The sequence below is a fragment of the Orbicella faveolata genome, unplaced genomic scaffold (genome assembly GCF_042242905.1).
Source record: "Orbicella faveolata isolate gen_17 unplaced genomic scaffold, um_ofav_v1 contig_26, whole genome shotgun sequence".
NCBI classification, from domain to species: domain Eukaryota; kingdom Metazoa; phylum Cnidaria; class Anthozoa; order Scleractinia; family Merulinidae; genus Orbicella; species Orbicella faveolata.
The window spans coordinates 21275742-21289215 of record NW_028301554.1 but is presented as its reverse complement, the minus strand read 5'-3'; the positions used below and the strand labels follow the sequence as shown (position 1 = coordinate 21289215).

At 38.4% G+C, this 13474-nt stretch overlaps 1 protein-coding gene across 2 annotated transcripts in view; it reads right to left on the bottom strand.

Annotated features, from left to right (window-relative positions):
• Nucleotides 1-13474, bottom strand: part of LOC110053724 (uncharacterized) — a 35198-nt gene that overhangs the window by 2151 nt on the left and 19573 nt on the right. For both annotated transcript variants that reach the window (XM_089295072.1, XM_089295073.1), the window contains 20 exons: nt 13258-13409; nt 12846-13079; nt 11693-11955; nt 11511-11619; nt 9386-9730; nt 8332-8370; nt 7824-7941; nt 7551-7622; nt 6986-7057; nt 6203-6274; nt 5968-6039; nt 5798-5869; nt 5361-5432; nt 5103-5174; nt 4497-4568; nt 3202-4247; nt 2036-2229; nt 1601-1772; nt 1255-1315; nt 551-743 (listed from right to left, as the gene is read on the bottom strand). In XM_089295072.1, coding sequence (XP_089151198.1) covers nt 551-743; nt 1255-1315; nt 1601-1772; nt 2036-2229; nt 3202-4247; nt 4497-4568; nt 5103-5174; nt 5361-5432; nt 5798-5869; nt 5968-6039; nt 6203-6274; nt 6986-7057; nt 7551-7622; nt 7824-7941; nt 8332-8370; nt 9386-9730; nt 11511-11619; nt 11693-11955; nt 12846-13079; nt 13258-13409 — 3502 coding nt within the window. The remainder of the gene's footprint in view (nt 1-550; nt 744-1254; nt 1316-1600; nt 1773-2035; nt 2230-3201; nt 4248-4496; nt 4569-5102; nt 5175-5360; nt 5433-5797; nt 5870-5967; nt 6040-6202; nt 6275-6985; nt 7058-7550; nt 7623-7823; nt 7942-8331; nt 8371-9385; nt 9731-11510; nt 11620-11692; nt 11956-12845; nt 13080-13257; nt 13410-13474) is intronic.

Sequence of the window (13474 nt, the reverse complement as noted above, 5' to 3'; positions counted from 1 at the left end):
CTTTGTTATTTTGTTTTCTTGGCGCACCTGTAAACTAACCGGTGCGTCCTATAGACTCTGCCTATCAGGTTCATGGGACGCACCGTTACCATAGCTAACTGTGCGACCAAGTAAAATAAACTACGTCTTTGTCTATGCACAACACTTTTGAATCAGTGCTTCACGAACTAAAATTGTCGGTAAGGTCAAATAAGCTTATTAAGTGACGAATGAGTTGAACATTGCCACTAATATTGGCGAGAAACTCTCACCCCGAGAATCATTTCACTTCCCACTGAATCCAAGCCAAGCAAAGTTAGTCGGTGTATATCTGTACAAGTCAAGATCACGGTCACCGCGAATTTTTATATTCGTCACTATGGCACGGGATAAAATATAAATTCTTTTGTCCAAAAATGAAAGAAATAAGGATATGCCAAAGATCTTACTTTGAAACGCCTCATAATCTAAACGCAGTTACATACTGCCGAGAGAAATTTTAAAAAGTACACCGACAAAAAAAATTGAGGGGAAAAACACAAAACATGAAATAGCAAATCAGTTTACTTACTCTTGGGCACTGACCAATCAGAATATTGCTTGTTGAAATGTTGTTATGGAGTATCCCAAGATCCTGTAGTCGTTCTATGGCGCTGATGACGTCATAGGCAATAGCACACACTGCATCGAAGTTAAGAACAGTTCCTTTCTCGCAAAGGAAATCTTCCAATGTTGAACTTGACACAAAATCGTAGCAAATAAGACTTAAAGAAAGAAAAAAGAAATCGAATAAAACCAAAATGAATTAGTTAGTATAGTGTATTGAGCTTAAACTTCTCCATCTGTTTGTGACTTAACCACGTCTGTAACAGATTCTTGCTTCTTTTAGTTTTTTTTCCGCGCGCCTAGTCACGAAATTAATACGCATTCACGTGGATGAACAATTACAGCTACCCAGTTTCAACATTTTATAACTGGATGCCTGTAGAAGACGAGCTCCGCCATTTGCTATTAGATTCTATTCACTTTCCTGCTCGTTTCCAACTGTTTGTAAAGCACCAATGACTTGTCACTCAAGAAGATCCCAAATGATTCTTAACCTCGAAACTTTCTACTATACTGTTGATTATCGACGTTAGTAGACCAGATTCACATTTTGCTTTCTGAATCTGACCCTAGTCGAAAAATGGAAAGAGTAGCGCTTCACTACACTAAAGTTTAACTAACGAACACCCCGCTTAAGATATAAATAACATACAAACTAAAAGAACTTACAAACTGTTTGAGTGTAACGCACGAATATGCTCTTTCCCATGTTCAAGTTTTTGGTCGCAAGCTGGAGAGCAACAAATAATGATTAAACGTAAACAGATATCCTGTGGGAGATTTAACAGAACATACAGCATAAGGGCTCTGTACAATTTCCCCTTGCCTCCCCTCTGGCTCTGTAAATCCATATGGCGCCGCAAAGATCGAATGAGCTTGATGGTAAAAAAGCATGGTTTACCTCTACAAGATGTCAAGCCTTCCCACCATCATGCACCTGGCTCGAGAGAATACTCACAGTTACAGTTTACATAAGTACAGGCTTGCTAAATAGATTTAGTAGACGGTTGCTTGCCTTTGGAGTGCCAGCGATAATGAAGTAGATTGGCATGCGGCTCTACACCACAAGACAGGCTCTGTACTATATCAGCCTCTCGATGCCATTCTTCTTTCAATTCTTTCTCAAAGTATTTCAGAAGCACCATACTTAAAATGTTTCCTTCTTCGCACCAAGCTGTAACATAACCCTGAAACAACGAAAGACAATAGCTTTTAAAATTCTCAATAAATGGCTTAGTGTTCATTTAAATTTTCAGTTATCATTTATCTCTCCATTCATTCATTGATTCATTCACTCATTGATGTATTGATTGATTTAGTCAGTCAGTCAGTCAGTCAGTCAGTCAGTCTCTCCTCCACTTCATGCTGAACAAATTTTAAAGTGTATTATCACTGTGTCGTTTTCCAAGGCTTACTGTCCTACAAGAATAACATTCTCTTAGGCACTCACTGTTGAACGGTTTCCTGCAGTGTCGTCTTGGAGTATGTTAACTTCTTCAATCAGCCTCAGCTCGACATGAACTTGTCTGCTCTCTTGTTCCGGTGTTCCCACTGCTTTGGGTAATTGCGAAGGACTGGAACTGATGTTGGATTGAGCAGTGTTGTCACCATGATTTCTCAGTCGAGCAACCGACTGATTTTCATCTTAAAATGGATAAAGAAAAGCAAAAGTTCTTTAGAATTGTTCACAAAGACCCATGAAATATAGCTGGCAGTTAATTATATCCCTTAAAAGAATTGCCGGTTTACAGTCTAGTGTTGTAGTACTGTGAAAGTTTCTTCCTCCTGTCTTCTGCGGTCAACAGCTCAGCGGCATTAAACCTTCAAATTAGGATCAAATAAAGCCTTCAGTTATAAGCAAAACAAGTCGAATACTTCAGCGCACTCTTTTCGTTCATGGATTGTCAGCTTGTTTCGATTCGTAGCTCAAATGAATAGGGAGTTTAAGAAACCACCACGGCGACGCAGAGGACAACGTCGGTTAAAAAATGAAGTTATATTTTACCTACGAATCTCGCGATATCCTAGATTCATGTAGTTTGTTTCTCACTGTCAAAATTACCTCGAAACTGAATATGGAACACAGTGTTCAATTCTGAATATAAATTTAAAAAATTAGCCGTTGTCGTTCACGTTCTCCAGACAACGCAGAATTTCGTCATTTCACGTTGTTGTTTTGCAGAGGACGGCAAAGAAATGTACCAAGAATTATAACACACGTGCACAGCCATTGTTTTGCTCCTTAAACCTTTTGTTTAGCGACGTTCCTGTTGCCGTTGTCGTCGTGGTTTCGTTAAACTCCCGAATACCTGGAAGTTTAGGGATTATACCATATTGCTAGGCAGGCAACGTGACCTCATTTGTTTGCAGTTCAATGAAGAAAGAGTCCAAGAACTTTCTTAGGTTTTATGACAGTATTAGTGTTCCTTGGAGTGCGTATGAAATACGAAAGATACGACTAATCGCTAAACTAATAAACTCGCTCAGTTACAAAAACGGTCATCTACTTTTATCATTTGCACAAGAGCTAGTCACTTGTTGTATGCGTTACATGAAATAAATACAGCTTTAATTTTTTATTTTATTTTAGCTTTTTAAAGGACTGGTTCAACCTACCTGCCCCTCGGCCGTTTATCGTCTTCATAACGAAACCAGTGACTTTTTTTCTCCTCTGGGTTAAGCTTCGTTTGGCCCTCTCGGTGGAAAACGTGTACAGAATTGGATTGAGGGAAGAGTTCAGTGGAAGAACAAACACTGCTATCCACACATAAGCAATTTTGTCTGGATCGTCAAAATTTCCAGTCAGAGATAAAATGTTGATTATAATTATTGGCATCCAACAGCAAAAGTCTGTCATCACAATGAAGACAAGCCGCTTGGCCATGGCGGATTCTTTGTTTAAATTTGTCGATCGCACAGCTCGGGACGAGCGCTTTACTGTCCAAAACATTGTAATGTAGGCGACGAGGATAAACATGAAAGAAACGAAGTTTAAACCGACGAAAAAGACAACAGAATATTCCCATCCCACTGGTCTTCCTTCAGACAGCTGAAGAGGAAGGCAAACGGCAGAGCGGCTGTAGAAACCAAAGTAACCGCTGTTGTCGTAAAAGTAGTCGAACCCTGCGATGGGAATTACAGATATGACGACACCAAATATCCACACTACTATACATGCAAAAGAGGCAGTTTTGAAAGTGAGGCGCTTGAACTTGAAAGGGAAGACGATACAGAGAAATCTGTCCATTGTAATAATGGTTAGAATCAGCACAGATACTTCACTGGAGAGCATGGAAAGAACTCCGACAATTTGGCACCCCAGCCCAGATCTCCAATCGATGTCATGCTTAAAGTATTCCCCTCGCCATCTGACGTCCATAATTGCGATTGTCAATAGATACACGCCCATCAACATATCGGCAACTGCCAAATTTGTTAGCAAAAAAGAATGAACCCTGTTCTCTTCCTTATCAATGATCCGCCATATTATGACAAGGAGGTTACCGAGGAAGGCAAGGATTCCGAGAATCCAAATACAAATCTGGACAGTTTTGTTTTTCATGAGGTCGTCACAGCTTGAGAATTCATCGACTGGAGACTCACAGTCAACTCCTACGATTGATTTCTCGGCATAGCAGCAGAGAATGAAGCGATCCAGTTTCCTGTGTGAAAATTGCAAGAAATACCAATTCACTTTATTGCTTTGAGATGATACACCATATAACAGCTAGCTGTATACATTTATTTCAATGTTAGTTTAAATAACTCTGGGTATTTCTTGTCACTTTCTGTTTCTAGCTGGAGCTGACACAATTTTTTTACGTGCCACTGCTCTAAAATTCATTCTTCTGTACTAAAAGGGTGAAGTGATAGAGATAAACTGAATCGAGTGCATAACAGACATTACTCACACATATTTCAGGTTGGTCAATTCACCAAATGCATCTGAAGGTACTTTAGCGAGTTTGTTTCTGTCCAGATACCTGTGTGGAAAAATGATGAGAGTTTTTTTTTAAATCAAAAATGCACGCCAATTAAACGTTCCTGTCATTACTGCACCATAGCTATTTTATTAAAAGTTATTCTTTTAACAATATATTTTACCTACATCACATTACCTACGATACAATACATTTCACTACATTCCTAAGTTATCTACACTGGTATTCCTTAATTTACTTACATAGTTAATTGCTAAGCGCGAAAAAAAGACTTCGTATCCCTCCTAAAACTTGAACGCATCATCTTTGCGATTAAGATTCCTTTTAACTTCTTCCATCATCCTTTAGATTATCCTGTGCGATTAAGATTCCTTTCAACTTTTTCCATCATCCTTTAGATTATCCTGTGCATATTTTTGTTCTAATAACGTTTCCGGAACTACAAAAGAGGCATACTATACTAACCTTCAATTTTTTTTGTGTTTTGTTTTTCAATCTGGCCAGCACATTTTTCACACCAAACTATACATTGTCAAAATTATCGAAACATTATCTCTCGCAACATAACGTACTTACAGGTATTCTAACGAGATCAATCCTCGAAAAGTGTCCTTCGAAACTTCAGTCAGTTCATTGCTGCTTAGATTCCTGACAAAAAGACGACATTTAACCAGGAAAATTAGAACGCCGTTACACAGAAAAACAGACCATGTTACCACCTGAGTTGATCGCCCAATAAACAACTTAGAGACATTTTAATTGCTTGCCCAGCAGAACTGGAGGGAACCCAAAAACCAACAGTAGTCAAGAATGCGTAAAATATTATATACTCACAATAACTTCAGTTGTGACAGAGCTCCAAACAGGCCATCTGGTAATGTTGTGAGCTTGTTTTCCTGGAGGTACCTTAGTAACAGTAAACAAATATTTCACATTCGGATATGAATGTGAGGGTACATTGTAATCAGGGAAGGCATATAATTAAACGATTTGTACAGGGAGTGTGACCGGGGATCCTGTCGTATGCTTTTACCTGGAGGTCTGAACGCTTTAACACGGTGTGTATGGCAAAAGTTAGTCCATATTTGATTAATTTCATTATCGTTCCAAGGGAGTAATTGTTAACTGTCATGGTACATTGATCGCACTTTTATTCCCTTTCCCCTTTTAAATTAACCATTTTACGAACGAATTATTAACGTTGAAAGAAACGATCTTTTAAATCAAATGGACACGAGTTTAGTAACGACACAAAAGTCGAATGTACTCACAAGTGGTTCATGTTGCTATTGTTTCCAAACACTCCATATTCCAACTCATTTAACTGATTTGAACGCAAGCCCCTTAAAGAAATAGAAATGCAAAAAATTGCGTTCAATTCAACACTCTTGTAAACTTGAACGAAATTACAAACAATAACTGTGAAATTTTAAGCACTCACAAAACTTCTAACTGAAGCAGTCCATCCAATAATCCACTAACGGCTTTGCGAAGAAGGTTTGCTCCTAAATCACTGAAAAAAATCAAACGTTCCATTAAGACTAGGTAAGACAACTTCTAATAAATACAACCTCTCCCAAACAAGCCTTCGCTGCATTTAATTAAATAATTTAATCCAGTTGGAATTAGGTGTATGAAGAAACGTTATAAAAATAACAACTTGTACAAATACTTACAGGACGCGTAAACTAGGAAGTCCACTGAACGCCCCAACAGGGAGAGCACGAATAAAGTTAAAATCCAGTCTCCTGGAAAAACAAGAAACCTAGTAAAAAATAAGAAACCGCGCGCGCCGCTGGCTGCGAAAAAATCGAACTGTCTGTGATGGTGTAATCTGCAATCGAACAGCGATCACTAAGATCAGCATATATCCTAACACATTCAGTTTGGTGGATTCTGATATACAGAGGATTTCTCGAACCCTCGATCTTGCGCACTTCGGATAACTCGGACCAAACGTCGTTCCCCTCTCACCAGTTGAACATTAATTGAAATGTTATCCCAAATTTCTCGAAACACCCGATATTTGAGAGGTTTCCTAGAGGTTCGGAAAATCGGAGTTATAATGTAATTCCAGGTTTAATTAAACGGCGAAACCTCCATTAAGATGGTTACAACAACAAGATTTCTATTAAATCTAAAAATTCAATGTCTACACACATAGAATAACATTAACACTGTCTAAAATGTATGCATCTTATAAGGCATTGAAGTTAATTACAGTACGGAGAAGTAGGTTTGACACTTTCATCACAAAGCCTGAAAAATTAATAAAAACTTCAAAAGTCAGGCACCTTCCTAACTCGAGATCCACGATTACAAAGGTCAAGTGTTAAAATGACAAAGCCTGAAGCTAGAAAGTTATACAGATACCACAGTCAAATGTCACCGCATTTGTTGTCTGTTGTTGATGTTGCCGTAGTTGTTGCTAGCGTTGATATCTACTGTTGGATACTTACAGAGTCTTGACGGACGTTACATTATGGAAAGACTCTTCATCAAGGTGAATGAGAACATTGAAACTCATATCGCTGCAGGGAAAGAAAGAAAGTGCGTTTATTAACCTTACTGACAAGAATCCTTGTTGTTTATACAAAAGCACAACAAGAGCCAATGAGGAGCATAGCCCAAGTACACAAAGGAGGCAATGAGGAGCGCAGCCCAAGTACACAAAGGAGCCAATGAGGAGCGCAGTCCAAGTACACACAAATTCAGTCCCGATTATCAAGGTATCGCTTTTATCATGATGTGAAAATAACCCTAATAATTCACTTTCCCCCTCCCTCCCCCCCCCCAAATTTTGCATAAACTATTGTTGTAAAATGCTGTTGGGAATATACAGACCTGCAAAGAGCATTTCACAACAAAAGTTTGCGTTATATTGGGGGGCAAATAGAACGAATTATGGGGAATTGGAAAATAGATAAACACGACTGATTTATGATTCACGTGAATCCCGAGATTTAGTTCTTTCTTTTAAGGAAAACAAAAACCACTCTTAACTGAAAACATCAATCAACTCACATATATTCCAGTTTCGGGAGGTCTGCAAAATCCTTCTCCCGTAGCTGGGAGATCCGGTTTTGCTGGAAATGCCTGGTGAACAGGTGACATTACATTAGAAACACCTTAAAAATACCTAGGAACTATGAAATCATGGCTTTTAAAACAAGGACACGTGCTGTATTGAAATTAACCAAAGCCTTAAGCTTGACACCAGCCGCAGCTAGTATAAATAAATCAATCAAAAGCGAGAGAAGAAAAGTAAAAGTTGTGACTTCTTTGCTCTTTACATACACTGCTCCAGTGTTGAAAGGAAGGTTTCTCGGAACAGTAAGCAAATCCTCTCCAGTGACCAGAATCTTCTTGCGTTGATTTTCGCCAAACTCTTTGCATTCGCAGCTCGACGGACACCCTAAAAGCAAATTCCCTCGTCAGAGTATAGTAATCATAACTTATCCTCAATTAACACTGATAACGTTAGATAAACGGAGGCAAGTTGGAAGGTTGTAAGGTTGTAGAAGAAGACCAGTAAAAGGATTGTCACAAGACGGTCAAAACTTCAATTGCCAGCTGACAACGAGGTCTTCCGACTAATGTCTAAGAAATAATAAAAATTACAAACAACGCTTGGCTGTGATTCAGAAAGAATGTACGAAAAATAGTTGATAAATGGTTGAAATTTCAAGTTCAAGCAACCCTTAAATATTGAAACGTGTTAACTATCCATCCCCAGGGTAAATGGATCTCCTCCTTAAAGCTTGAAAAATTGTGAAGCTTATCCTAAGATGACGTTATTGTTTACCTTGTTGACGCAGACAAGACGATTCTGAATACTGAAGAGCTGAAAAATAAAAGAATGAACCAATAGACCACTTTCGGTATATTAAAATTCAGCTTGGCAGCGAGGCCTAGAGGACGCAAACAAAGGAAATTCAATGACAATGTTTATTCATTTCTTTTGTTTGTGTCCTCTAGGCCTCACTATCAAGCTGAATTTTAATATATCGAAAATGGTCTATTACAAAGTCATTGTAGTAGTCATCTTTAAACATTCTACGAGTTAAGAAGAGTTTAGTCTTTATTACATTTATTATACGACTGAGAAAATTAATGAAAATTGCGATGAAAAAAGCAGGCCAAGTTATCGTTAATTCTTAATTTGCACTGAAGTGCAAATTAACGCGCGCGCGTTCGCAATTTTCTCGGTCATATTATAAATGAGTAATCGTGATTGGCTGAGAGCAGGCCATTTAATTTTGTAATTGAATCAAAATAACAGCGCTCCTCTTAGTCGCAGCTTAAACGAGAAGTTCTACTTATTTTCTGGGACGTATAGTTTCTGATAAAATGTCTCAGGTTTGCTAAGAATACTCTGATAAAACCTATAAGTTATGTCATTTTGTTTGTTAAAATGGTCATGTATATGAAGACATGATTGATCATCGCAGTTATGCACACAACTTAAGCCGTTGGGAGATTAAAGCCTGAAAAAAAAAAATTCAGGCTTTAATTTCACAACTGCCTAAGTTGTGTGCATAACTGCGATGATCAATCATATCTTCACATCTTTCTCCGCAGTTCAAATATATGATCTTTTATATATTCATTTGTATGGTCATGTATAGTCTGCTTTCATGGAATAATGACCTATATTCAGTTTCCAGGGCGCTTTCACAAGGTGCCAAAAGTGTAAAACTAGAAGGTTCCCCCGGTATTTCTCGGCTGACAGGTGAAAACGTGGGATGCCCCTGTCCCTTTTGTGGAAGGTTCGAATTTAAGGCTTTCCAACTTTTTTATCAGGAAATACACGATAATGCAAATACAAGCTATTGCTAAACATACAGAACTTCACATACCACCAACAGCGTAATAGAGGGCCTTAAACCTTGCTTTGTGCAAATTTCCACTACAAGAAAGGACAACCGTAAAATGATTTGACGACGAGACTAAGATAGGAGGATACATATAGCCACAGAATCTGCCTTTTATGGGTGCTGTCTTGTCGCGCCCATCAAAAATCTGAAGAAAACAGTTTTCGCACATGGGATCATCTTTGAGTCGGAATTCTTGGAATTTCAGGTTAATGACGTAACCAGGTGGGACGGTGATGTACCACGCGCAGAACATGTCATCAAGATAATATCCAGGAAATGATGGAGAGAAGAAATATCCTGACATGTTGAATAAGTTCTCACTGCAAGCTGAAATAGCAAGTGTAAAAAGATTTAATCCGTTAATCCCCAATATACACGCAAATTCTCCATGCATGAACTGTCTTCACATTGTTGCTTTAATTGTGTTACTTAAGGAAACTCTTCATCTGAAAGTAAACAAGGGCGCTTTCACTAAGTTTATCAAACAATCAGAAAATAAAGAACTAAAGTGGTACTATGACGAAAATCGCATCTTTCCTATCTAAGCGATTTAAAACATAAACAAGTAGTCTGCATGAGAAGAAAAATGCCGTTTACTATTTTCAAATATCTCTTTTCGTTCTAGAGATATTCAAGTTTTTAAGTTATGCAAATTAGTCAAGTGATGACGTCATACACTCAACCAAATGTCGATCAAATATTATGAAGAAAGATATCTCGGCCAATTTGTATCAGAAGTCTTTGATTCTTTGCAGTAAGATTCTACTAAATGTGCTACACAATACAAGCTGAACAGTTTTGTTACTATGGCAACATACTGGGTTCCAGACCTCCCCAATATTAAAGGCTTTTCTGGCCACCTTTGGTGTTCCATTTTGATATTTGCTAATGGTGCCTCATATGCATGATTCAGCAAGCATACAAATATGTTAGCTCGAGTTCGTGGCCTCATTTAATGTTTTGCGAGTTGAAAATTACTAACATGTTGAAATTAAGTGGGTGGGGATTGGAAAGGAGTCAGTTGCTATGGGAACAGAATTTTTCATAGTACAGAATTTTTCATAGTGTGTTGCCTGTAGAACTATTAGCCTGCCAAGTTTCAATGGTCTGTGCTGCAAATTGACTGAGATAGCTCTATTCATAGACTTGATATAATATTGGGTTGAGTGTATGACGTCATCAGTCATCTCATTTGCATATTTCACACATTTTTCAAACTTAAATATCTCCAGAACTAATGTAGATATTTGCAAACGGTAAACGGCCTTTTTATTGTTCCATGGAATTCTATGTGATAAACCTAAAAAATCAAGGGGTAAAAATTTGATCATAGTACCACTTTAAGCCCCGGCCAAACGATATCAACATTTCAACTCAACATGACGCAACACTGTTGGGTCCAACATGTTGCACGCGATTGGCCACCCTGTTGCGATGTGTTGCGACGTGTTGCGACATCTTGGGTGTTGTTGGCTCAAATTTGAAAATGGTCAAATTTTTCATGCAACATTTGGGGATGTTGCATGATATTGTAGTCGTTTGACCAGGTTGGTGCAACAATTTTGCACCCAGGCATGCGCACTAGTTCGATTTTCAATACCCAACATGTCGCAACACGTCGCAACAGGGTGGCCAAATGCACGCAACATGTTGCACCCAACAATGTTGCGATATGTTGTGCTGAAATGTTGCGATCGTTTGGCCGGAGCTTGCCAATGCTGGGCCAACGATGTTGCGATATGTTGTGTTGATATGTTGTGATCGTTTGGCTGGGGCTTTATTCTAACCCGGGAGATCGCACTAGTCCCCTCGACCAATCACAAACGTTTATCCACTCGCATTCGATTGGCTCATAAACAATGGAATTACGTAGTGCACGGGGTCAGAACATACAAAATGAATTTTTATGAGAAATACCACCTCTATCGCCTCGTTGTCGCAAGTGATCGAGCAACTTTCAATGGCGAATATTTCCCGCAAAATTCATCAGCAGCAATGCAATCAAGTGAGCTTATGTTACAGCTTAAAAATGCGCCGAGCGGTGAAACCACCCCTTGAATAATCGGAAACCTACGAAGAAGAAGCACAACTGAGTTATTTTTGTTACCTTGTTTGGCCGACAGTGGCTCGTGTTTGCAATATCTCTCTCCGTCAATGTACAGTCCAGTCAATGCTATTAAGTCATTACTCTTTTCTGCTTCACCTTTTATCGATACCTATCGGTACAAATCAAATGTATGAATTAGTAGTTCTTGAATTACTCAGACCGCGGTCTTAATATAACTTTACCTGAAACTTCGAAATAGAGCTCAATGGAACTTGGCCATAAATCCAGTTCGAACCAGTTTCCTTTTTAGAAACCCAAACTGGCATTTGTCGACCGTTGTCTGCTATCTGATAAATTGTCAGTGCTTTTTCTCCAGGTCCCTTCAACATGTAACGAAACCTTAAGCATTTGCTGTGCCCATAGTGTGATCTGCTGTATACTGGGCTCACAAGAACAGCGGCCTGGTTAAAGCCAGTTGCGTTGGTATCTATGACAAGTCGGTCACCTAAACAAATCAAACAGTCTGAGTTTAAAAGATCATTATGACTGCCAAATCACTTCATTGTGAATGGCTGAGGGCAAGAAAATCATTATTTAGTTTTTAATTTGTACTGCAGTACAAATAAACGTGGACGCGTTTGCAATTTTCTCAGTCACATGATAAATTAGTAATCGAATAAAAGCTCGTTCAATTAAAACAATTACACCACGATTTAAAAATTCTTTCAAATCGTACTCGCCGAAAGTCTCGAGCAATTTAGAGACCATATTCAAATATCAGTCGCACTGCAAATCCTTTACTGCACTAACATTCATTTGATTACTAAAACTAACTGGATTGACAAGAAAGAGGAAGTAAGAAAAGTTTGTTAATGGATAGCAAAAACAAACAACTCAGCATCAAATAAGCAGCTGTAAATAAATAAGGACCCGGTAAGAGTTAAATACTACATGGGCTTAGTATGCGCTTTGAGCAACATAGCTTACCTTGACGAACCAAATGCAAAAAGTTAGCGAGTGAAGTAACAATGTTTCACGAGATGAATAACGAATTTTATTACTTTCAGCATTTCATACAAATTGAATTAACTAAATTTAAATATGTAGAGATATCTGAGAGTAGATTCAGATTATGATTCTAATAAATTGTTAACTTCTGTTTTTGGGTTTTTCTCATTTTCAGATCTTCAGACAGATTTTACAAGGAGAAGCGTTCGAAATATTGGCAAACTCCTTAGGTTACTTGATCTTCTCAAGCTGTGATAGTATTGCCTGCTGCATGTTCACAGGATTAATTATTCTACTCAATTTTCGGAAACGCTAAAGTAGCCCACTGAAATTCGCCTTTAGTTGGGTTCTCAAACCTGAACTACATTACTTTCCATAATTACTCGCCTTTTCTATCGTTGCAAGTTCGAAACCATTGTACCGTAACGTTTTTCTTCAATCCTTGTTTAACTATTTCCCACGCCTTTGCGTTTCCTGCCTCATGACCACATCCATATGACATGCGCAATACCTCCTCTGCGATTATTGCATACGTCCACTCATTGAAGCCACTCAATTTTACAAGGTCATTGGACTCAGTTTTGTTTGTTGCTCTGAAGCCTATAGTCGTAGTTCCTATGCCTTAGGAGAGACATGTTGCTTATTAAGCCATATTAACCAAATATATGTAAATTTTTATGTTTGTTATCTCTTTCTGTTAGCTAATTCCTAAATTAGCAATTAACTTCAAGAAACAATGTCAAGATGAAAACGAGTCTGACAAAACCACCAACGTAAAACAAACGTAATTCTTCGTTACCTCCAATCCTCACATCAAGTGAGTCTGCTCGAAACTCATTTGATTGATAATTTCTTTCGCCATCTTTGAAGGATGCCAAGAGCCCGCGCTCACCTTCCCATACCACACAAACGTGATGCCACATGTCGTCTGTCACGCCCATTGGGATATTGCTGTGTAAAAAGAATTATAAACATGTCTGTTAGTGTGAGTGAATTAGTGATTGAATAAATTCTCC